This window comes from Anser anser, assembly GCF_964211835.1.
Source record: "Anser anser genome assembly, chromosome: 14".
In the NCBI taxonomy this organism is placed as follows: Eukaryota; Metazoa; Chordata; class Aves; order Anseriformes; family Anatidae; genus Anser; species Anser anser.
The window spans coordinates 12,192,896-12,219,009 of record NC_139735.1 but is presented as its reverse complement, the minus strand read 5'-3'; the positions used below and the strand labels follow the sequence as shown (position 1 = coordinate 12,219,009).

At 42.0% G+C, this 26,114-nt stretch overlaps 1 protein-coding gene across 7 annotated transcripts in view; it reads right to left on the bottom strand.

The window, feature by feature from the left end:
* The window catches only part of LOC310881520 (protocadherin alpha-C2-like), a 118,622-nt gene that overhangs the window by 25,038 nt on the left and 67,470 nt on the right, over positions 1 to 26,114 (bottom strand). For 3 of the 7 annotated variants that reach the window (XM_083798957.1, XM_083798956.1, XM_083798960.1), the window contains exons 2-3: positions 13,870 to 13,928; positions 11,712 to 11,800 (exon numbers count right to left, since the gene is read on the bottom strand). In XM_083798957.1, the coding sequence (XP_083655083.1) occupies positions 11,712 to 11,800; positions 13,870 to 13,928 (148 nt within the window). Of the gene's footprint in view, positions 1 to 11,711; positions 11,801 to 13,869; positions 13,929 to 22,474; positions 22,505 to 22,671 lie in introns of all 7 variants that reach the window. The other 4 variants (XM_083798958.1, XM_083798954.1, XM_083798959.1 and 1 more) reach the window with 2 other exon arrangements.

Sequence of the window (26,114 nt, the reverse complement as noted above, 5' to 3'; positions counted from 1 at the left end):
TGGAGACTGAACTCTCTTTGCAGCCTCTCAAATCCCATCCTGCTCTATGCAACGGGATCACACAAGTACCTGAAGACAGCCTGTGAATCCATCAGCACAGAATTTGCTTGCTGACTGGTACATCTTACTTGCTTTTTCAACAGATCCTTTTCTCAGTCAAAAAAACAAGTCATGGGAGCAGGCACAAGACTACTGCTCCACTAACAACAACAAATGAAGCACTTCCTCTGTTCCTAGTAGAAATCTCAATCAAAATATAAGCAATTTAATTTCATTATATTCAGACCAGTGCCAGTGAACCCTGCTCTAGCTCCAGCCTCTTTGATGGTGGCTGTGGGATGAACAGCTGTTGTTCACAGTTTGGCTTTGGTCATCTCTTGGCATCCGACCCTCCCGACACTGCACATTGAGCTGGGGCACAAGCTCCCACAGCCTCAACAACCCTCCAAGGCTCCCTTGCCTTCTCTGAACCTGTTCCATCTACCTGTGCATGCAGAAGCAGAACGCTACTTTTCAAGGCATAAGCACATTGTAAAGCACAGTGATTTCCACAAGATCACAAAGGGTTTGTTTGTTTGTTTTCTTCTTAATCAAGCCATTTATTTTGCTAGCCGTGTGTATATGCTAAGAGGGGATGCTTTTAGGGATGGGTGACAGTAATTATACAAGGCGAGAGCAGAGAAGCTGCATTCAGATTCATTTCCTCCACAGCCAGAACCTTGATTTTATAAGAATTAAATCCCCATAATGAAGGGGATGCCTCTGCCTGCTTCTGTTGCTGTTCTACATTTCTCATTACACCCTCTGAGTGCACACAAGTAATGACTGAATAATTTCAAAATTTAGCTCTCAAAGTATATTCAGCATATTCAGGCCGATGTTCTGTAAACAGTCAGAACGTGTGCTGGAAAAATATGCAGTATTGCAATACTGCTTGCTCTGCTTTGTGCAGCCCAGCTCTACCCTGGCAGTTAAGCAAGGATATGGCAAAGAGATCAGGGAGATGGAAAAGAGAGAAATGCAGTGGTCAAGGAGAAAGTGAAGCAGCCCCTGCCTGCCTGTTAAAAAGCAGGGCTCATGAGCTGCTGAAGGTCTGATATTGCACACAAATAGCCTGCAAGCACAGCAAAGAAAGGCTGAACCAAAAATCACAGGGTGTTCAGGAAGCCCTGACCTAATGGGTGCTTTGTGGCTCAGAAGGCTGGAGGGGAGCAGGAAAGGACAGCCCTGCGGCAGGCTTGCAGCTCTGTTCTTTGCTCACCCCTGTTGCAGTGAGAGTATTTGGGGCAGGGTGGATGCTGATTCTTACCTTTGCCATTGAGCACTCTGACAAAAATTACTTTAATTTTTCTGCATCTTGGCTCTTTTCCTTTTTAAAACAGGATAATGATCATTTCCTCTCTCTTGTTTTCCCAGACCTTGTCCTCCTTCCTTAAGTTCCTCAAGGCAAGACTTGTCTTTTGCTATTTCTGTGGGCTTTGTGTAGTGCCATCTGACCTGAGAGGCACTGCCACATTGCAATATTAATAACAGGCGCCAAAGCAATGCCTGGTTTTATCTCTTTGGACGTGCAGATTACAAAAATAAACACATGAAAAATACATTCATGACCCCTGTGCACAGCAAAGTGCTGCACACAGGCAGACATCCATTAGAGGAAGATGTAGTATCACAGAGTGGTCTGTATTCCCTCACCTTCTTTTTTTCTTGAAACTGCTTGCAATAGAAATACATTACAGATCAAAATTTCTTTGAATTGCTTAGAGCCTTGCTTATTTTATCCGTTTATTTTCAATCAGTTATTGAATTGTATACACATGCAAGAGATAACAGGGTTGACATTCCTCTGAGATCATTAATATCACAGATTGATTTAACAATTATTTTAGTATTTTTTCCTTTAAAAAAAAAAGTTTAAGAAGAAAGAAATGGAGACCACAGCAAATAAACGCATCAGCAAAGGAAAAAAATAAAATAGTTTCTAAAAAAAATGCAATAGGAAGGCACAACAGTGACAAAATAAAGCAGCTGTAAGCTCATGTGGAAGCAATTTGATTACCATCAATTCCCCCAAGTACTGACCAGATAAACACTTGTTCAGCTTATAAATTCTGACAATCCAAGGTAGTACAGCTGTAAGAGAATGATTTTTCTTTCTATTAATTGAAACCTCTGGGAAAATAATAGTGATGGAAATCAAAATCCATGTCTTCTGCATAGCTACAGAATTTATCGGTAGGCATGCAAGAAGCTTTGGTATTATCGCTGATATTATTACTAGGATCAGAAAGAAGCACATGCCTGGAGCAATGGACAGTCAGACAAATGAAAAAGTTGCTTAGATCTGAAAATTGGACATGATTTTAATTAGATAAGAATTTCCTGCCAGATGTCTAGGAATCAATCTGGTAAATCTAATTTTCAAGAATTGTTGTCCCCCTTTTTGCTTAGTAGCATCATCATTTGGGGTATGACAAACTTCTAGATGGTACGTTAATCAAGTTGAGAAAGCTGATGAACTAGCTGGAATTTTTGTCCTTTAATTTACAGGAGTTAACAAGCTGCTGGCCATTACAGACATAAGAAAACTAACTGTAATCAAACATTTCTAGGGATGATCCTTTGTTCTTAAAATGAAGAACAGAGCTAGCAGCAGCTGTCGAATTAAAAATGTTTGTCAAGCACAACTGGAACATCCATTTTGAAGAAACAAAAAATACTATAGGAAAGTATAAATTAGGTATACCAAGGAGTTACTCTCAATAAACTTTCTTCTAGAACATAAATATAAAAATTGTAGCAAACTAGACCCTACTTGGCAATGTGAGAGCAGAGCCAAGCCCTCTAATGTTATCGAAGTGAGTCTGCACTGAATGTCAATTCTGCAATTCGTTGTTACTTGACTAGTGTGCAGCAAACCCACTCTTTGCTTGCAGTGTGCGATGGTTCCTAGATGTTTTGGACTCACTGTGCAAGCACTCCATAGTTCTTGTGCTGATATTTCTGCCCATGAAACCCATGATAGAAACCTCACAGTCGACCTGGAATCTGACTCTGCATCTCCATCCTGCAAGCCCAGGTCTCACTGCTGAATGCCAGCATCATTTGCCTTCTCCCCAGCTCTGCATCACTTAACAACAGCCTTGTGCTCCCTGCTTCCTGGTACTTACTATCCCAAGCCTAAATGTAGCTCCCAGCCTGGCTGGCTACTTACAGACCCTGCGACCCGCAGCAGGCTTGAAACTATTGCTTCCTGGAGCAGCTGGTAACTGCTTCTGTAAAATCTCTTACTTTATCACTCCTTAAAATGACAAAGTCATGAGCTGCAGCAGCTTTTCTCCACTGTCTTCAAACACCTGCTTCATATTACTCTATCACAGAAAACCAGTAGTCTCTTGTTTTCTATTACCCTATTTTATTTTAGGTTTTAGAAATTTTGTAGGTCTCCTGTGTTGTAGTTTCTCAGCTGGAGCTAGCATCCTTACATAGACCTTTAAGAATACTGGTCTGGAACAATCATTCCATGTGGAGATCAGAAGCTGGACACGGTCCTCTTCAATTTGGGAAATGCAACAACTGGTTCCAGTCTGGAACTATGGACCTGATCTAAATGGAAGAGCTGCACATGCACAGGGACTTGACTAAATGACAAGATGCACAAATCCATTCTGTGTTGCCTGGGGCTAATGGTAAAGATTAATTCCTCTCCCCTATATCTTTGCAGCAGGTGAAATCACGAATTCTCCAGTTTATGAAGGCATAAACTCTTCCATGGCCATTATTTTTCATGGACAAATTCAAGTCTTTGTCAAATATATCAAATCTTGCCAAGACAAACAGACCAAATGACTTTGAAGTTTCAAGCATTAGCTTTTTTCAAATTCTAATTAGTCCTTTTTTTCTTACACCAAGTCTTCAAGGACTAAGGTATTGCACACTATAAAATCTATTATCCATCTCATCTAAGTTACCTTACACTGAAAAGTAGTGGACCCCATGATAAGGATCACATATGCAATTTCAGGTCAGTCATGTTTTTTTTGGAGCTAAGAGAAGAATAATAAAATCATGGAAATTAAATTTAACATTAGCCGTGTCATGACTGCAGTTTCTGTTAAATACATCTTTCCCTCTTTGCCCACTTAGCTGAACAGAATTGTTCCTACTCTGAACAGTCACTGGCTCTTTAAAAATAATAATCTGAATGTCAAGCTGCACCTATCATACAGAAATTTACATTTTTCTGACATGTTCTTTTAAAAAATCTCTCTGATTTCAAAACGCTTTTCTTCAGACCAAGCAGTTTTGAAATTCTATGTTTCCACCAGGCTGTCAGAAATTAGAAGCATTTACCACAATAAATTCTTAATTCACTGCAAAATGTTGTAAAGGCCATGTGTGGCCAAGTCAGAGACTTGCATTTCAGAAAACCTGGAATAACAGTACGGAAGGGAGACATAGTGGAGAGATGAGTATGAAGAAAATAGAGAAAATAGAGTGAAAAGCAGAAGAGTAAGAAGTACACTGGGAGTGTCCCGGGAGTAAAATGCACTGGGTGCAGGGGAAAAACTGATGACTGTACATCACCTTGAAGGGCTCAAAGAATGGGTGGAATTAATTTGAGAATTCAATGACCAAGGTCATTGACATGAGATAAAAGAAAGGGATTTAGCCTTATAAGGTCCTAGCAGATTATCTCTATTTCCGTATAGCTTGCTGCTCCACATCTACATGAGAAAGCTGGCACAACTTCCTTCCCTGAACTCTACTGAGCTGGCAGGGATACCACAGTTTTAGAATAATGATTTTAGTATGGTTTATGGGGATGATTTTTCTATGATTACAATAGGTTGTGAACCAAATCTCTATAATACTTTACCATGTAGGGTTAAGAACTGGTTAAACTTCCTACCACCTTCACTTTTGGGATTTATCAAATCACTGATTTAAAGGCAAATTTTCAAGAAAAACATGAATGACTTGGTTATCCTGTATCTTCTCTACTGACTTCTTTAGATATTACACATTATCACACTGACAGTTTTTCTTAAAAAACAAAGGAATGGTTCTAAGAGCTGGTATTTTGATACATAGGTATTTCTGGATTTGAAATTTGCAATTATTAAATTAGATGGAAAATGGGTTATTAATGAAAATCATATATAGGATACAGATGTGCACAGCTGCATCTTCTAGCTCCTTCCATTTTAAACAGCTGCAACATTCTGCAAAAAAAATCCAGATCCCAATTATGTATTCTGAGTTGCTAATTAGTTATTATCTTTTATAGCTTTAATCAACAAGCTGCTAAAGCTAAGCCATACCATGTTATTTGTAAATTAACCTTTATCAGTCTCTGAGAAGCAATACTTTTAGGCCCTGCACATTCAGTGTCTGCTTAACTGGTTGAGGAATCTCAATTAGCCCCTTTTTCTGTAGGTATGGAAGGTAAGGAAGGTCATTTGATGAAAGTGAACAGAAACTCATTGACATTTAGGAAGAAATTGTTCTCCATTTGTGACCATGATGCAAAGCTATATCATATGAAATACATTACAGCTGAGGTCTCTTAGCAGTCAGAGTTGTTATTAGGATCTTTAAACTGAATTTTTAGAAAAATACTTCAGAAGCCAAGAGCCTTGCAACAGTTTTGTGGCCCCCTGTGAGCTTTTACTGGAGAGTTATGCCTGCTGAATTTCAAGAACAGTGTCATAGCAGTGAGGGGGTCAACAGAAAAAAAAATAGTAATTCCTTTCTGCAGTGATGCTAAGATGCAGAGAGATCAAATGATTATGCCATGAAAAGAAGAATCTAACTCAGTTCAGAAAGTGTGGCTTTCCAGCCTCTTCACTAGAATATATTACCCAGTCTCAGCATGCCAATCTTTTATCCAGTGACCTATTCTCAGTACTCACTTAAGGGTCTACTCTGCCCCATTCCAAATGCTATCTGCCCCGTTTTTCCAACTTTTTACCTCCCCCAGATCCTCTGTGCTCACCTTCCTATTCTTGATTTTTTCCCTGTTTTCCCCCCGATCCCATGCCCTTAGATATCCCTTCTCAGATCTCTCCTGCTTACACTTCGTGCCCCAGCTCTCATTCATAGAATCACAGAATGGACTGGGTTGAAAAGGACCTTAAAGATAATCTAATTTCAACCCCCCTGCCCTGGGTGGGGTTGCCAAACAATAGAGCAGGAGCCACATCCAGCCTAGCCTTGAACACCTCCTTTCCTGCCCTTCTCATATAGTTCCACTGCAAGTAAGTGTCTCCTCCTGAAAGAATGTTCTTGTTCAACTAGAATTCATCTTCCTGAAACACAGAATTGTGTATGCCACAACTTACACTAGGCAACTGTAACATTTCCTTCTCCCATCAAGGTATTCACTCTATCACCACTGTTCTTGGTAATTTTTCTTAGAATCCACCTAAGCATCCCCTTTCCCTTTAACAACTTGCCCACAGTCATTCCTCTATAACACTGTCCTCTAACCCAAACCAGCACTACAAAACATCCTAGTAAGTCTGACTTTACTTTTCCTATCATTTTGCTTATTTGCCTTATTTATAATTACTTCTCATTTAATTATCAGTTTTCATCACTTATTCTACAGCCCATGCTTAATCTGCAGACTTCTGCATTCCATCTGGTTGGAACATGAACCATCCTCTGGGAGAAACAGAAATCTATTCTAGAACAGCTGCAGATCCCAACATAAAACCTAACAGCACACCGAGTCCCTTGGGACAGTCTGAGCATTCATGGGCATGGAAGATCCCTAACCAGCATGGAGAAAGTGGAGAAGATTGAGTCGGGCAAGATGTAAGGAACATCAGGAAAAACAACAGAGAGAGGAAAACTATGAGAGAGACAATCTTCAGATGACAAATGTTGAAAGAATCAGGCTTGGGGTGTTGGAACACAAGGAGTTACACATCTTTATATAAAGACTTTATATATACACATGCACACATATGTATCTATGTATATACATATGTATATATTATACAGTCGTCTCCATACCTAGACTTGAACTCTGATTTTCTTGGTTATAATATTCCACTGCCTTTTAAATTAGCTGTGAAACCCACAGCTAACCTTTCTCACTCTCCTGTTTATTTGTGTCACGGAACAGCAGCCAGTACCACTACTGCTGTTTACTTGGCCAGTTCAAGGAATAAAAATGTGCACCAAGCATGGAAGACTGCCATGTTGAGGTCAGTAGATTCCAATGCAATATAAATTCTTTTTTTTTCTTCATAAGAGTACTTTAAAAAACAAGGCTACCACCCCCTTGCCCAGCTTATTACCTTAGAAAAGGAAACAAAAATGACAGAAATTAGAAGCATGTGTCCACTGCAAAATCAGAAGCATAAAATTGACAAATCTTAAGATTGCATTTGCTTATGCAACTTAATTTACTCACTTGCACATACTCATAAGGACAGACACCAAAATCATAACTTCCTTGAAAAGTCAGTGGGCTGTTTGTCATGGACTTCAGAGATTCCAGTAAGACTCACGGTCTTCAGCTCCATGCTTACAAATTTCAGTTGCTTTTCTTTTTTATTTTTTTTTCTTCCACGAGGTCCATTTGTCTTCTGTTCACACCATTCTCTGACTGAAAGTCTTCCTCCCTCCTCTCCCCAATATATGCAGTGTGTGGTCCAGTGTCTTATTTACTGCACATATACAAAGCCCACATTGAACAGAGGATTTAAAATTCCTCCTGGCTATTTTTCATTGCAAAACCTTATCATTCTCCTGAGTCTTATGTGTGCTGTTAATGCATCTTTAGACTGTTTTTGTAAAGCAACTCGTATTACCAATTCTGTTTTACAGATTAGAGTATGGAGCACAGAGAAATACACACAGATTTGCCTATGGCCATTAAGTCTGAGCTCTGAATTATGCATAGGTCTGACTTCTTCAGAAATCTGCAGCGTTATACCTTTAGAGCAAAGTTCCTGTTCACCTTACTTTATATTACAAGCTTCCATCATCTCCAGACATCAGGCTCCAGTTATTCAGAGCCAGGCATCCAGAAAATAAAGTTCACTCACATTAGCGACCACCTGTAAAAAGTCTGATATAATTGCCAAATCTGTCAAAGGACATAGAACAGAAGACAGAAATCTGTCTGTGTTTCATAGGCTTACTGTGTTGCTTGTGGGGCCCAAATGAGATGCCACAAGGAGCTAAACCCAATGCTATCTTTCACCTAGGGAGATTTTGAGCTTTCTTGTCCCACCTCATTCTGAAGAATCCTGACCACAAACCTACAAACCATTGGATTAATGCATAAGAAAATGTAAAGACAATTAAAAAATACTAAATCAAGATTTGCTATCCCCTGCATGAGTGTAATATGCCATAAAGTCAGTAAGTGTGCTGTCCATGCAAATGAGGACCTGGTTTTGTTTGAATAACATATTTGCTGAAAGATCATGTGATGTTTGAGTGCAGCGATATCTTGGGAATTAAGGATTTACTGATTTAACGCTTGACTTGTTCATCCTTCTTAAAGCATTTCAGTGACATCATCTTTGAATGCTCTCATTGATTAACTCTCTGAAAGTGTGTCTGTGAGGCATCTTCTCCATGACTATTGTGGATTGTTAAATAATTAATGGTTTAGTGACAACCTGATTGAGATTAATCAATTGACTAAAACAACTGCATGGAACATGTATGCACAGAACAGGCGTGGAAGTGGTTTATAGTAATTAGAAGCCAAGACCTGCAGCTGCCACTATATGCTGATGGTAAGAGAGATAATAAATAGCTTATCTAGCAGCTTATCTGGACACAGGTGTACTCCACTTATTCAAATGATGTTTCAGGAGCAAATTTATTTGTTCGCTCAATCAAGTGTAATTGATCAGAATGAGTTACATCTTTGCATCTGTTGTGTATGATAACCTAACGAAAAATATCACAAGTCTTGAACCTAAGCAGTAAAAAAAAAAAAAAGAGTATTGAAAGAAGTATTTGTGGGAAACTGCAGATGGGATTCTAAAACAGTGTAGTAAATTGCTGAAAATGTGATGCATGATCGTGTACTCAAACTATGAATTAACTTAGTAATTTTTATTAATCCTAAGTGAGCTTTCCCTATGAATCATCTGTTTGCTATGAAGGACCAAGGATACTTGTAGCTTTTGCTTACGAAGAGTAGAGAAGGATACTACTTTAAACTTGCTAAAAAAGGGCTAATTATTGTTATGTCAGGGTCAGTAATCTCTTGGGAACAGACAAAGACGAAAGAAGAGAGTCTGTTGTGCAGGAAAAGATATTCTTTCACAAGGAACCTGATTCACAAAAACTGGATTAAAAGGGAGTTGTAATTTGTGTGGATACTCTATAAAGCCATTTTAATTAGTCATGTTTTTCTGTATGGCAAAAATATTTCCAGGGGCTGATGGTATTTCTTACAACTTGTTTGGATACATTACTTAGAAATAAAAAACACAGAGAAACAATGATTTATGATGCCAGTCCAAGGACCACTGTAAATAGCCTTTGCACTTGGACTGCCACCTCTTCTGCTGCCCAGCCCCACAGTGCCTCCTGCCAGCTTCTTCCCTCACTTGCCTTAGAGTTTTTTTCCATTCTTCACAGCCACTGACACTTATGAACGCATGTGTGACATGTGTACGTTCATTGTACAAGTGCCTTATTATGTGGTCATGAAGGGAAAGAACACCAGGAGCCAAGGGTTAGTGCTACTCCTCAGACTAAGAGATATTCAGGTTCCCAAAGTGAGTCTAAAACAGTAAGACCACAAAAGAAAACCAGGGGGCAGTTAGTGGACAGGTCACTGTGACCAAAATGCCAACAGACCTCCTCAGAAGGTAGGACCATCCTACTTTTGTATTTACATTCAGAAAATCTGCATTAGAAATCTTGATTAACAGCAAGCAAACATCTGGGTGAATTTTTGCATCCATATTGACCTTGGAATAAGGTAATGCAATAAGCACTCAGTGAAGGATGACTAGTACAGCTGATGGCCTGAGGAAACCCTCTGTAAAGGTTGGAGTGTACTTGTGGTGACATTTCTGACTGTAAACTAAACAGTTACACACCCTACTTAACATGAACAAGCTGTGTTTTCCTGCAAAACCTGTAACAGATGGAAAACCACAGGATAACCAGATAACTATAGCCTAGGGGCCCATTATATCTGATTTCCGAATCTATTTTTGCAGATAGGCCTTCTGCAATACCAATACGGATTTTGCTAGACATCATTAGTGCATGGATATGTTGTAGATATGAATACAAATCCTGAAGTTGCTCTTCAGTCCTTAAAAATCAATTTAAGCCAAGGGGAAAGTTTTGCAGTGAAAATAAATAAATAAAAAACAACAACAAAACAGCTCTCACATCTTTCCTCCTGGAGAACCCACTTCTGGGCATTTGACCCGGTTCTGTGATAGGTTCATCATTCCTTGTTTAAATTTCTGGAGGATTCAAAATGATCACAAAGCTTTCATACAAAGCTCACAGTTGAAACGTATTTTGAAGTCTAAGTTGACAGCTTATTTTGGATATGATTGAAACCACTGCTCACACCACTGACAGGCTGCTCTGGTACATCCCTATATTATTCCTGTTCCAACATAAAAAGTGAGAATATTTTATTGCCTGCACTGCAAAGATACAGGTAATACTTTTTCTAACTCAATCTAGGCTCTTATTGACTGCTGTAAAGTCATCAGTCAGTGGCTGAATAAATGAAGTTACATCCTAACATGTATTTTTGGTCATTTATTTTGACAAGAAAATTATAATTTTATGTATTAGTCAATGAAAACAGCTAGGAAATGAAAGGGAAATTCAAACTGTAACTGCTCAGCAATGGTGATTCATGACCAAGGATTGACCTAACATGGAGGGCAAGAAGGCCTGATTGCAGAAAGGGTTAAACTGGCTGGGAGCAGGAATGCCAGGGACAGAATGACTTTGTGTAAGGGAATGAAGTTTCCCTAGGTGATAAGAAAGAAATAGCTGATGTATCGTCTTGTAGCAATGGGCTAAGGTGTCCCATGCCTACACTTACATGATGAATGCTGGGGCAAGTGTATATAAGGAATCAGCTCACGATGCATCTCTGCAGACTCCTTGTAGAACTGCTTGTGGTGGTAGGGTTCTGTTCAATGCACTGTTCATTACATTTTATTTTTATATTTAAGCACAAATGTGAGTTCAATTTCCCTCAATGCGTACAAGAAGAATTTGAAAAACAAACAGACAAACAAGCAAACAAAAAAACATTCAATTTAACTGCAGAAAATAAGAAGAGGCATTCAAACTGACTTGGGTTTGTAAAAATAATGGGGCAAAATTGATAAGATCCTAACCCAGTTTTGCTGTTCTTTTGAAATGGAGGACACATCAATCAGCTCTAGACCTAATCATGGGTATTTTGAATCTGAATTCAAACATCAGAAGTAAAACCTTTGGCCACACAAACCAATAACCTCCACAGGTAGGGTGAGAGCTGGGATCAAAGACTCTCATCACCAGAGCTCATATAAGGCAGTAAAGACTTTTTTTTTGGCTTAATTACTCCACTCTATTTAGACTCCAAAAAGTAATTTACATGAACTTCACTCTGAGACACAAAACAATAGAAAAAACAAGACTAAGAAGTCTATTTCACTTAACATTAATTCCCCACATACATTTTGAACTTTTACACTTACCGGGAGTAGCACTGGAGACTGTTGGCCACTGCTGGTCAGGCCCTCCTGGCCCTCCACGTAAGATTCCTGCCTCCTCCATATGCACAGCACTGAATAAGCATATAGCATGGTTAGATTATACAGTACACCTCTGGCTTTATAACATTCTCCTTTCCTGCTACTCTTCAAAGGTCCTAACTTTTTGTCACTGTGCAAGTGCTGCTGTAGTACTACATCACACTAACAAATTCTACTGGCGCACTGGAGAACTAGCTATTCTGACTTGCTACAAATAATCAAAAAACACAGTTGTGGCATAATTTAAAAAACAACCATACCTCCAGGACACTTTGCTTTCAATGGCTGGAAGTTGCTAACAAGGAAGTTGTACCTTCTTTGCTGTTATAATGTATTAACATTAAAGCAAACAATAAAAAGTTGCTTGAATTAATTCTGAGCTTCTGTAAGTACACTACTCTTGTGAACAATTCAGAAGGAGAAATAATACAAATGTAGAAACTGCATCACATTAAATCTTATCATGGTGAGCACTTGGCTTTGAAAGCATCAGTGCTCCATATTAGCCAGCACCTTATATGGAAGGAAATGAAAAATCTCCTACTTTTAAGGCAAAACTAGGCCCTTATCTGTGTATGATTCATTAGAAAAACACATTTCTGTGACTGTGAACCTGTCTCTGCTCATCTGCCTCTCAGCTCCATTCTACACTTCCAACTGACCTTGATGGGCAATTTCAACTAAATGGGACAAATGCCAAAGGTCATATGGTTACCAAATTTCTACGTGTTTTATAAAAAAAATGAGCATTTTATGAAAATCATCAGTTGGGTAGGTCACACAGGCTTAGATACTGAGATTTCAGAGAAGGATGGGGCCGCTGATGTGAGAGAACAGAGGAACACACAGTTTCTCAGAAAGGCTTCATTAGCTCCCCTGCATGTGGGACAAATTGCTTTATATGAGCTCTGACTCTTCATTTATCGTTCAAGTATCTTCAGGCAAAATCTTGAACTTGGTATAAAAAGGAATGTGGATCCACAGGGTCAGATTGGGAATACACAAGAGCACACCTGGATCCATGGACCTGTAAATGAGATACTTAGGTAGGTGAGAAAAATCCTGTTTCAGGATCCTTCTTCCCAGACTGTTCATTCCTTTTGCAGAAAGCAATTGGAGATCCAAAAAAAACACCACCAGATAAACAGCAAGAACACAGCAGCCTGACTGCCATCATCAACATGAAGCACAGTCTCAGGGATGGACAGTCAGAATCTGAGTTTTGGACTTCTCCCTTAAGACTACAATACTGTGGATAATAGATAAAAGGTGATGGCCACAGCCCCACTGCATCAACAGCTTTGGAAAAAGTATAAATTTCTGCACCTGCAGTATCACTAGGAATTATCACAGCCTTATATTTGCATCTCAATCTGTAAGGTAGCATTATTAATCATGTCAGATTACACCTTAACATAAGACCAGTTTGCTAATCAGTTCATGAAATAGAAGCAAATATATTTTATCTAGGCTCTACAAAAAGAAGGCTTCATTATAATTCTTTCCAGATGTACTGAGTAGCAAATTATAGCAGAGACTGCTCACCAGAGGAATTTCAGTCAAAAGAAATTTGGACCCAGCTTCACTTTGCCTTATCTGGAAATCTGTTTCTTATCTTTAAAATGTTCTTTAAACTGTGGTAGTAACCTTGATTGTACCACGTGGGTAATAAATGGGCTGTAGGAGCTGAATACTTCTATGGTAACGAGAGACAGCAAGATGGAAAACGTATCAATGCTGCAGACAGTCTATTGAAGCATATCAACATTAATGATAACAGGGAGCTTTAAAGTAAACAAGAAGTGTAGAATCACAATTAAATAATTCAATAATTGGAGCAATTATGCCTTGACAGTCAACATAAAAAAGGAAGGAGGCAAACACAACAAAAGCACAGCTCTGCGGTAGTACAGTAATAGCAGAATATGTAGTCAGATCAAATTTGTAACACCTGGAGATTGAAAGTGACAGCAGCAGAACCTTCTTTCCATCTCAGCATACAGATATCATCAGTCTGGCACATCAGAGAATCCAGACAGCTTTGTCCTTTTCACAGAGGCCAAAGACAGAATTCCCCTTTGCCCAGAAGCACACTACATACCTTTGCATTCCTGCCCTTAGGGATGCAGAGTAGCGCCAGTCAGGATTGGGGTGTTTTGGCTGTAGAAACATAAGCCCAGAAAAAAATTGTTAGTGTGTGTTAAATAAGCTGAAAAACATGTATATCTGGCTAATTTTGTGTTTGTTGTCAGAGTCTGAATGCAACTACTCGCTTTTTGTGAATATTCATAACTGGCAAATTCTTCAAATTCTTCAAACAAATTCTTCTACAAATCTAAACTTTCAAATGGACACACAGAGATCATCTCTGTAACAAAACAACTTGTTTGGATGCCAAGGCCTTTGGCTAGAGATGATCTTTGTGGAAAGACATTTAATGCTGAAAACTGGTGACAAGTTATTTTGCATATTCATAAACATTCTGAGCATAGGAAAAAAAAAGGATGATAAAATCATAATACACATTCTACTTCTTTACTTAATGAGTCAAGGAAACTCAGCTGCTGCACTGGATAGCATCTGTCTGAGGACATATAAAATGCAGCCCCCTGTGAAGGAGATGTGGGCTCCTGTTTGCCATGAAGCTTGTGCTGGCATTTAGCATACGGCAGAGGACTGCACTAGATTGTATCAAATTTGCAGACTGCAGCAAGTCTTTTATCAAAGGCAGACATTTTCTTTTATAATATCAAGAACAACTACATTCTCCATATTCATCAGAAGGCACAGGGGAAGGAAGGGGAAGATAAACAGCAATACCCTTCGACCAACAAACCTCAGCATATGCTAACATGCTGTAAAATGGCTTGCTAAATAAAGAGATAGCTAAGAAATCCTCTGCTGATGAAAATTTGTTCCAGAAAAATCTCTTTTTTGTTGTCAGGGGACCAACACAAGAATTCTCAATTATGGCCTACAATTGCAAACTGATGTCCTTTGAAATTATTCTCTTCTATATAGCACTAAGCACATAACAAGGCTATTTCTCAGGCTTCTCAAGACTTTATTCTGCATGCGATATTACAGACAGTGCTTAACTTCAGGTACTTGAATCCAAGGAGAAAACTTTTGTCCAGAAATATAATGGACTAGACTCATTCCTGGTGTGTCTCATACAGTGCCAAACACAAATAATAAATGATAGTAATGGTTTAATTCTCTTCGAGCTATTGGAGGCAGATCAGAAATGAATTTGGCCCCAGTACTTGAAACAGAAAAGGAAAGTGTTGAATGCTATGAATTATTTACAGCCAGCTCTGTATTTCCTCTTGAGGTTTGGGGCATGCTTTTCCCTGGATCAATAGGTTTTATTCAAATAAAAATGGAGCAATTACAACTTCCACCATCGCTCCATCACCACACTTCCTGAGTCCAGCTTCACCCAAGAGTAAGATGCTCTTCTATGGTGTGCATCCTTAGTATTCTTTATGGTCTGAATTACACAAAAGGGAGGAGACTGCTATTTGCAACCACACATTAAACATCTGCACTAGCAATTTCCTTCCCATTTAGCCCCCAGTTCTCTGGCACACTCAGGTTTTGCTGAGTTTAGCAAAAAGCAGCTTGACAAGGAACCCATTATGCATGGTTCCAGTATTTTCTGATTCATTCCATTTTGGCCCCAGTCCCAGGGATGGCAAGGCAATTATGAAGTCAACCATATAAGACTACAAAGTGAAAGAAGACAGAAAACAATACACACTAATCAGACCCTTTCCTGAGTTTGTCTTTCTTAATGTATGAAGGGTGCTGACACCAGAAGATTTGGCTTTTCCTCTGCTGGGGGTTTTCTTATAGAAGGGGAACTGTTAGACTGGGTGGGGGGGTGGGGGGGTGGAAGTCCCCGTCCTGTTGTTTGCAATAGGAAAGGTGCAGGTTATAAATTTGCACAAGCTTATAGGCAGCATGAAGAGGAAGAGTCTTACCACAGTCCTAGGCAAAACACAGATGAACTGACATGAGAAAGAGCTGGAAAAGTCTGACATGAATTGGGTAGGACTAGAAAAGAGAAAAATGTCCACTCACTGCACATAGATTTTTGTTTTCTAGCCAAGAGCTGGAAAGCTCTCAGCTGAAAACAAACAAACAAAAAGCAACAACAACAAAAAGGAAAAATCTATGTTCTGTTGCAGTGGAAACTTTCAGATATTAGATCATAAATAGGTGATGATGGCAGGAGAATCTCATCAGTTAGAAATTCTCATTCCACATGGTATCAACCAAGACTCATCGTGTCAGTATAACAGAAATATCAGAAACTAGGAGACTGTGGTATTTTCTAGGGTTACTATCCAGAAGCTGTGGCAATCAGTTCTCTATTCGCTATTGCTCTTAAGGCAGGGCTGTAGTGCTGGTCCCAGAGGGTCAGAATGAATTTTCTCAGGCACATATATTCTGGAGATAGGAAGATCTACTGGGGTTATGCTTTAATGCATATGCAGCTAAACCTCACATAGTCCCTCGCTCACTCCCCCATGCCTGCAGCACAATGGGAAAAAAGAATTGGAGGAGCAAAAGTTAGAAAGCTCACGGATTGAGCTAAAGACAGATTAATAAATTGGGGGGGGGGGGGGGTAAAAAAAAAAAAAAGGGAAAAAAATGGAAAAATAAAAACTTAACCATGAAAAACGCTATTTTCATCACAATTCCAAAACATAGCACCATACTAGGATGAAAAGTAACTCTATCCCAACCAGAATCCTGCACAACACATTCGGCTTTCAGACACTCTGGGGGGCTGCTTTTTAATGGAAAAGTTCAATGTCTGAGGACTACTTTATAAATTCTTCACAGTAAGAACAGGGGAAGCAGGCAGTTGGACAGCAGTCTGCCTTTGTCTAGGCACAATTTTACCATGTGTGTACTGCATGGCTGGGCCTTAGCAAGAGATGCATGTTTGTCTTGCACTTCTGTTATCATAGACAAATGTCCTGCATTTTGCAAAACTGGTGAAATTCCAATTTTGTCAATGTAACTGGCTTTTCTTTTTGTTCTGTTACAGAAAGTAATTCCTTAAGATCCTCTGGTTTTAAACGTAAAAGCAAAATATGACCAATAATTTAAGTGCCAGCATAGTAGTTGAGAAGCAAACCTGTTCATTAATTTCCCAGTTCAGATGCATTAGTAACGTTCTTACAGAGCCATCAGGCATTCCCAGTCTGCATGCTTGAGTTGGCCTTTATCTCTGGTTCTAAACAGTTCGTTTTTACCAGACCACAAACTGAAACCTGGCATACTGAACTGTACTGTTAGCAGTCACTGTGTTGTGGCACAATATGGCCAACCTCAAAGTAGAGTAGCGTCTTCGGCACAGTCCCACAGGACAGGAGACTACATTACTAAAAGCTGAATGCTGTCAGTTGGCTCCTCTAAAAAGCCCTGTCAGAGGCTTTGCCATGTCACAGGTCAGCAACAACAGGACAGGGCACAGCTGGTCAGGAAGCATGAGTACAGAGAGGAAGTGCAAAGAGAAACACAGAATCTGAAGTGGACCAGATAGTTCCCACTTGTAAATCCCCATGCAGTCAGTATGTCACATACTGCTGATGAAGATAATACTGTTCCCTTTATGTCTGCAGCTCCCACCTTGTCACAAGACACTCGCTGTCACACACAAGTCCATTTTACTAACTTTAATGTATTCGTAGCCTGCCTTCTCCCTTAGATGTTTTTGGAGGCCATGTGTCACGTCTAGTGGTCTTGCCCTTGCCATGCAACAGTTGAGGTGAGAGAAACCACACAATCCAACACCATTCCCAGTTCCTCCTATCACTTGCTTTTTTCCGATTTAATAACAGCACATAACATCATAGTTGTAAGATGAGTCAAAATCTGTCAAGGTGCCTATAGCAGTGCTTGCCACCACACTAGGCGATCACCTCATGCCAGTAGTTTGCTTCTTCTGGTTCTTCCAGGCACCAGGGTTACATTCCACCAACCACATAACCACAAGCATTAATGTGATCAACCCATCGACCCTATCTGAAAGTTTGATAAGCAACTGAAAAACAGCAAAAAAAGCTCATGCAAAATTTCACAGAGTTGTTCTTAAACTGCACGGTATGGGTTAATTTAAGCATTTCATGGGCACATAGAGAAGTTTAACAGAATAAATTGTTACAAAAATTTTGCCTGGTCATTTTTTTTAGCTAATGATTTAGCACACTAAGGATTTGTCCCTGGGACAGAGGGAACTTCTGAAAGATTTTAATGTTGTCCTGATCCCATACTCAGGAAAACCTATGCAAAGCCTCCCATTGATTTCTGTGGGTGTTAGAACAGGGTCTGCCAGAGGTAGAGAAGTATGAATCAAACATTTACAAACAGTTACCAGCTGATGCGACTGCTAAAAGCATCCCCATCCATTCCTCTTTCCATGCAAACACACAACTGAATGACATAAGATATATTTATCAAATATATGCTCTTTGAAGGAAAAATAATAAAAGGCTTTTTACAATCTCTGACCGCTCATAGCTCTGTTTATTTTCCATTGAGATGATGCTGACAGATGTAAGAAAACAAAGATTTCTATTACTGATTCCCTTATGCTTAGAATATGCTTAGAATATGCTTATGCTTAGAATATGCTTAGAATTAATCCAATGTAGAATACTACTTATAGTCTGAACTTGCATTCATCATACAAAATTCAGAATGGAAACTGGAAAAGTGCAAAATTCCTGAAGATAGCCCAAAGATTTGCTTCCTAGCATTGTTGATTTGCATGTCTAACTCTCAGAAAACTATGGTGAAAGGAACAGGCAAGTACTTCTGTAAAGTATATGTAATGAGTTTCAAGACAAGGAAAACTCCTCCATTTAATACTGGATGCAAATTTCTGCTGGCACAGCAGTAAGCATCCCACTAGGAGTTTGATTTCCCTCAAGCACAAAGCGTTGTCCCTGCTTAGCAAAACAGGTCCAGACACTGCCCCTAAACAAAAGAACAAACATTTATAGCTAACCTTTACAATGTCAGTAGGGCTGGAGAATTTCTTAAAGGCTTAAGTTCTTGAACTGAGTTTGTAAGATACTCCACCATTAATACCTTTAAAGCCTCTGTGAGAAATCTCTTGGAAAGATTGCTCCAGACAATGCTGTGGGTTTACTAGATTTAGACACTTCAAAACACTTTTATTTAAAAGCAGTATCAAGATGTGTTCAAGTGTTGCCTGCTTTTTTTTCCCACATGCTTAGCAAGCTGTCTTTGAAGAGCAAAATACAGAGGGGAAGCCAGAAGCAGAGCAGTGTGCTCAAACAACTGTAAAAACTCTAATGAATTGCTTGATCTTACCATCACTGATTTACAGCTTTTGTTCTTTCTGAAAAGCATGCACAGAACACCATGGAAACTTAGTTATGGACACTGCATGAATCATCATATTTTGTCAGCCACATGTGCCACCACACACACACACAAAAGGTAAAAGGAAATCTATAATCAGAAGCACTCGTATTTAGTTTTGCCAAGGCCTCAAACTGCCTGCTCATCGTTAGGAATGTACTTCTGGGGCAGAAAACTTCAGCTAAAATGTGTGTCAGTCTAATTGTTCATCTCTGCATTGAAAGGAAAAGGTTATCGTTAGACACAAGACATAATGAATGATTGAACTGCACAGAAGCTGGACTAGATGCTCTTTGAAGGTTCTCCTATCCTATCCTATCCTATCCTATCCTATCCTATCCTATCCTATCCTATCCTATCCTATCCTATCCTATCCTATCCTATCCTATCCTATCCTTCCATAACAGCAAGACAGGAGAGATGAAAAGAAAAACCACTCAGACATCACTCAGCATCTCCACAGACGTATAAAGAAAGGGACACAAGACTGAAACATTTAAACCTTCCCTGAAAATGACAGATCATCACTGCAGCAGTGCCCTGTAGCAAAATCACACCTTCATGCACTCTTTCACTTCTGCATACACCCCCTCCCAAAAGGCAGGAATCCAGGCTATTCATAACCTCACATGATTCCAGCAATGACGCCACAATACTTTGCCATTTTTATATTTTTGTCTGCATTACCTGCCTGGTCACCCTGTAGCAGTGATCTAGCTGATGAGAGAGTGATTCTCATTAACCCCACATTCTGATCCTTATCACTAGACTCCTTCCAGCAATAACTAAGGTTTTCACTGCTGCTGTGGTAGCAGATTTCTTCTGTTACCAAACTTACTTGGTTTGAGATATTCTTATAATGGTATAAAAGCAGGGTGAACACAGAAGCAGAGCCTACCTTGCAGAAATGAGCTCCCATTACACTATTATGACATGAGCAATACAAGTCAGAAGTCAGGCATCAGTGCATCAACGGATACAAAGAACCCCCTGCTTATCCTTAATACGCTTCTTTTTCCACTCTGTTGCATCCATGTAATGACCCAGTGAAGTCATTCACAACTTAGTACAGAGTAATTACTAATATCTCTGAAATTACTGGTAAATATGAAAAGGGCTAAGATCTATTTGCATCAAGTATTACTGAGATTAATACCAAATAACTTCAAAATATTTGTCATCTCACTGTAAAACATTAGTTTCCATGAAACCCTATGCATGGTATGTATGCATGCAAGACCATTCAGCTGGTCCTATCCTTATCCCTTAACAGTTTATAGAAGATCCATTTCCAAAACCTGTCGAGAGTGAGAGAGCGAGTGAGAAAGAGAAGGGAGGGAGGGAAAAAGAGAGAGGGGAAGACCTGTTTACATTCTCCAGAAGCAACACACACATCAGAAATTAACTGTAAAATGTCACGGGGCAATGATACCTGTCACTGAACTTCACAAGTAAAGGACAGCCTATAGAAACTAATTAAAGTTCACTTTAACTAAAAAGAGAAACACAGTTCTCCAAAGATCTAGTAATATGAAGATTATTATGCTTAAAATGTAGAATATGGTGTTACTAAGCAATGGATGATATCTTCAGCGTATATGCTGAGGCTGAAACAAGAGAAAGACATACAATGTTATAGTATGCAATTAGCTAGGAATTAGTAACTAGTGAATGCCATTACATCCACCAATTTTCTCATGACACCTGGCACTGATATATCTTCATAGTAGGTACTACCACAGGTCAGTTTAAGAACTGGAGACCTAAGAAAAGTACTTGTGACAAGTAGCATTTGCCAGAATTTCCCTTCAGTTTAAATCACACAGAACTACTGTAATAACTGATTCCTCTTCTGGATCATAAGTAGACACAGAAAGGCCTTTGCTAGTTTGTTCTCTAAATGTCTTCTATACTCCAAGACCAGCCCTTGCCTGATCTGCACTGGTTTTCAAAACTTGCTAATTCATTGCATTGAATGGATTGATTCCCTAAAATGTGATAGGAATCTGTCTGTTAAACTAATTTCCTACCTACTGCTCATGCATCCAAAGTGAAGCCATTTTCAATTACTTTTTTTTTTCCAGGAAATCAGATTTAAGATGTATATTTTGCAGAATATTTCACTTTCATGTTCCCTCCTATATCAAAGAGATTCTATATTTTATTACACTCGGAGAGATTTTAAGATACAAAAAACGCATAGAAAAGCAAAAAAAAATCCTCCAGACCACACCACTGTGATTTATAGAAAAACACTGCATTAACTTTAAATGGATTAATTTTAAATAGATGATTGCTACTTTTTAAAAGCACTTAATATGGAAGACTTTCTAGTCCTTAAGATTTGTGTATCTTTGTGTAACTAAACACCAGTTGCAAAAGAGGCTTACATCTTCATATGTGAATAAGTATAAAGAAATAAAGAAATAATTTAGATTTCTGCATCAACAGTACATAAGTCAGGCTCCTTTCTATTCCACCACAATTACCCCCCTAGCTTCCCCACATCCAGAAGCATACCATACATTAATGCATGAACCAATCCTATGACTGCCACAATCCTAGGATACAAACAACACACAGTAATTGCAAAATTTTCCTTTTGTGAACCAGAATTAATGTTTCCAGTGTTTCTCAGTTTAAATCCATTAACTGTACAAAGGAAAGTGCAGGGCGTGCAAACTACGCACTAACTGCAGACTGGCTGCATGCTAGCATAGAGCAACCGTTAATTCTTCACTGTGGGAAAATATTGAAAAGGTTAATAACACTGCCGGTCAAACCATAGGTGTTAAACAATTTTCAATATCAACCCAGCAGGTTAGAAGTTGTCACAGTGCAACATAACAACGGTAATGTGTTGTAATCCTCTGTAAAGATATCACTGGATTGTCACTGTCGAGAAAACATAAAATGCAGCACTGGGTAGAACAAATACTATCAAAGAAGGGCTTGCAGCTTTCAGACAACTAAAATATGCCCACATCAGAAAGCAAAGCACATTTTTGTTATGATCTAAATCCAACAACTTTGCACAGGTATAAAATCAATGCAGTAGCAAACATCTATAATTGCCATAAGGTAACCTATTGATTTCCAGGCTAATCTATTTTTTTTATTTTTTTCCTGCAATATTAGTTGTAGCATTAAAGATTTAAAACCACATCTGTCATTCCTTAGCACTCTATGACAGCAGGCAATTTTAGATGTGTAAGAGAAAAGGGACGGAGGCAATATTCTACATAGCATATGCTGCAGAAATGAAGTGAATCTCAAACAGACAAACATACTGAACTTACCAAATGGACCCTGAAAGACCCAGTATTTACCTAGAAACAAAATGCACTGCACACATTAGCATACTTTAGAACCATGTCTTGTAGCTGTGTCAGCAAGACCAAAAGGAGATAAATACACGTAATCTGAGTTTTCCAGTTTGAACCTTTTCTTAAGTAAAAATTTGCACTGTGCTGACCATTTATCAATATAGCCTCACCTCGTTAGGAGTAATGGAGTCATTTTTAAGTATAATCAGGTTTTGTGCACTCTGCCCACTCTGTCCTGTCAGATGCCTCTCAGTCACCACTGCAGAGGGACCCGTTCCTGTTGGGCCACAGGTATTGTAAAACATAAAAGTGTCACTTCCTGATCCTGCAGTTAGGCATGCCTTATAGCAGTAGGTCTTAGTCAGAGACCCATTGCCCCTCACTTCAATGAAATGGGGCTGCACTTTTAAACCGTGCGGCAACCTCGCATCGATGTTGTTGTTGGCCTGCTTGTAGAGTTCAGCAGGGCACCGTTCTCTGACCCCACAGAAACCTGTACAGCAGGAGTCCCCATACAAACTGTATCTGTAGCACTTGATAACAGTAAGCCCAATGATTGTGAAAAGGAAAACGAAGGAGATGGCGCACAAAGCAATAATGAGATAAAGAGTGATTTCTGAGTAATTGCTCGGACTTTTAATGTGCCTTCTTGTATCAGGGATGATTTTGGAAACTCTGTCCACCACAGCAACAGTGATGGCTACTGATGAGGACATCGGTGGCTCTCCATTGTCTCTCACCTCCACCGTCAGGTTGTAAGTAGGTGTGCTCTCCTCCCTCAGTTTGCGAGTAGTCCTTATCTCCCCAGTATGGAGCTCTACCCTGAACAAATCTGGATCTGAGGTTTGAACCAGGTGGTAGAACAACCAGGCATTTTGTCCTGAGTCCCCATCAATGGCTATAATTTTGGTTACCAAATATCCAGCATTTGCCAAGCGTGGGATCATCTCCAGGGCTGCTGAAGTGTTGGTTGAGGTAGGATACAGAATCTGTGGAGCATGATCATTCTCGTCTACCACATAGATGTGGACACTGACAGTGCTGCTCAGTGATGGGATCCCAGCATCCTGAGCCTGGACAAGCACCTGGAACTCCCTTAATGTCTCATAGTCAAAGGATTTGACAGCATACATGTTGCCACTGTCAGATTTAATGGAGACATAGGAGGTAACAGGTAGCCCTTCAATCTCCCCATCCAGTAGAGAATAGGACACATAGGCATTTTCGGCAACATCCGGGTCAGTGGCTTTGATAGTGCAAAGCAAGACTCCAAGGGGGTTGTTCTCAGGCATGTAAACTGAGTACACAGGTTCCTCAAAGCGTGGAGGATTGTCATTGATGTCAGAGATCTCCACATGGATCACCTTCTGGGAGGAGAGAGGGGGGCTCCCAGAGTCAGTAGCCGTAACTGTGATATTGTAGGCTGCTGCTTTCTCATGGTCCAGCTTGCCCTGGGTCACTAAGGTGTAGGAGTTCTTGAAAGAGTTGAGCATGAAGGGGAGGCCAGGGGGAATACGCAGACTGACCTGCTTGTTCAGCCCTGAGTCCTGGTCCGTGACACTCATCAGGGCCACCACAGTTCCTGACTTTGCATCCTCTGGCACTGGGCTGTACAAGGAGGTCAGGACCACCTCAGGAACATTATCATTGGCATCCACAATGTTGACCAGTACCTTGCAGTGCCCAGCCATAGAGACAGGGCCCTGGTCAGTGGCTTGCACATAGATCTCATAAGAGGATGCCTCTTCGTAATCCAGGGTACCATTAACCCTCACCTCCCCTGAATGTGGGTCCACACTGAACAGCTGCCTCACCTTCTGTGGGGTGTAGCTGCCAAAAGAATAGATCACATCCCCATTGGAGCCCTCATCAGGGTCTGAGGCATTGAGTTTGACGACTAGGGTGCCAGGTGGGGAGTTCTCCAGAAGGTTCACGGTGTAGGTGGAGCGGTCAAAGGCAGGGGGGTTGTCATTGGTATCCACAACTCGAACTGAGATCTGGGCTGTACCAGACTTGGGGGGGTCCCCACCATCCACAGCAGTGAGCACCAGCTGCTGCAGGGCACTCTGCTCCCGGTCCAACGGCTGCTGCAGCACCAGCTCCAGGAGCTTGCTGCCACTCTGGAAGCCTTTAAGGTCCAGGGCAAAGTGGCGGCTGGGGCTGAGCTGGTAGCTCTGCACAGAGTTGGTGCCCACATCGGGGTCCTGGGCACTCTCGATGTGGAAGCGGGCCCCGGGCACAGCGGACTCACTGATCTCCAGCCGGTAATCCTGGCGGGGAAAGCGCGGTGCGTTGTCGTTGATGTCCAGCACCTCCACCTCCACGTTGTGCACCTCGATGGGCTGCTCGATCACCAACTCCAGGCTGAGGAAGCAGGTGGGGCTCAGCTCGCACAGCTCCTCCCGGTCCATGCGCTCCCGCACCAGCAGCACCCCGCGGCCTAGCTCCAGTTCCAGGTACTGGCGGCCGCTGCCCGAGGTGAGCCGCGCTCCCCGCGCCGCCAGCCGCCGCGGATCCACGCCCAGGTCGCTCGCCACGTTGCCCACGAAGGCGCCGTGCGGCAGCTCCTCCCGCACCGAGTAGCGGAGCGGCCCGCCCGCCGCCCGCCCGGCGCCCAGCCCCAGCAGCAGCAGCAGCAGCAGCAGCATCGGCGGCGGCGGGGGCGACGGCGGCGGCAGGCCCAGAGCCACCGCCCCGCCGCGGCTCCGCCGAGCAGCCGCCATGGCCGGGGGGTGGGGAGCCGCCGGAGCCCGGAGCCGCCTCGCCCGGCCCTGGCCCGGCCTCACGCCCCGCCGCCCGGCCGCCTCATGCAAGCGGCGAGCAGCGGCCGCCGACCGCCCCCAGCCCCGCCGCCGGCCCCGCCGCCGGCAGCGCCGCTGCCCGGCCCATGCTCGCCGGTTGCCCCGCAGAGCGGCTCCGACCTCTCTCCCTCCGGCGGCTCCGGGGAGGAAGAAGAGGAGGAGGAGGCGGAGGAGGAGGAGGAGGAAGGAGGAGGGACCGGGACTCGCTGGATCCGCTTTCTGCTGCTCCAGCTGCCGCGCGGGCGGAGGCGGGGGAGGACGCTAAGCCGCGGCTGGCTCCGGTTCAGCACCTGGGCCGGGAGCAGCGCCTCGGCGGCGGCCGGCGGCGGGACGGGCTCCGGCTCAGCACCAGCGCCGGGAACAGCGCCTCGGCGGCGGCCGGCGGCGGGGCGGGCTCCGCCGCTGCGCACCTACCCCGGGGCCGGGCGCCGCCGCTCCGCCGCGCCCGGAGCCGCCCCCGCGCCCCGCTTCGGCGGCCGAGGGCGTGAGGCCGGGCCCCGCTCCCCCCGCGGCACCGGCCTCACCCACGTGTTGCCGCCTCCCGGTGCGCCGGGCCCCTCGGTGTCGGTGGACGCCGCCAGGCGGGGAGGGGAGGGGTGCGATACCGCCGTGCCGCTCCTCGCCTCCGCCCCGGTTTCGGTGCTGAAGCCTCGGGGGCGCGGGGCGGGCCCCCAGCCTCCGGCACTCCTGGACCTGCTGCTGCAGTGCTAAAATGCATCCGCTTGGGAGGGTTAAATCAGCGCAGGGAGCCGAAAAAAACCGGGCCTCCAGCCAAGGCTGGTGCCGGCTGTGTGCTGCTGCAGTGGGTTTGA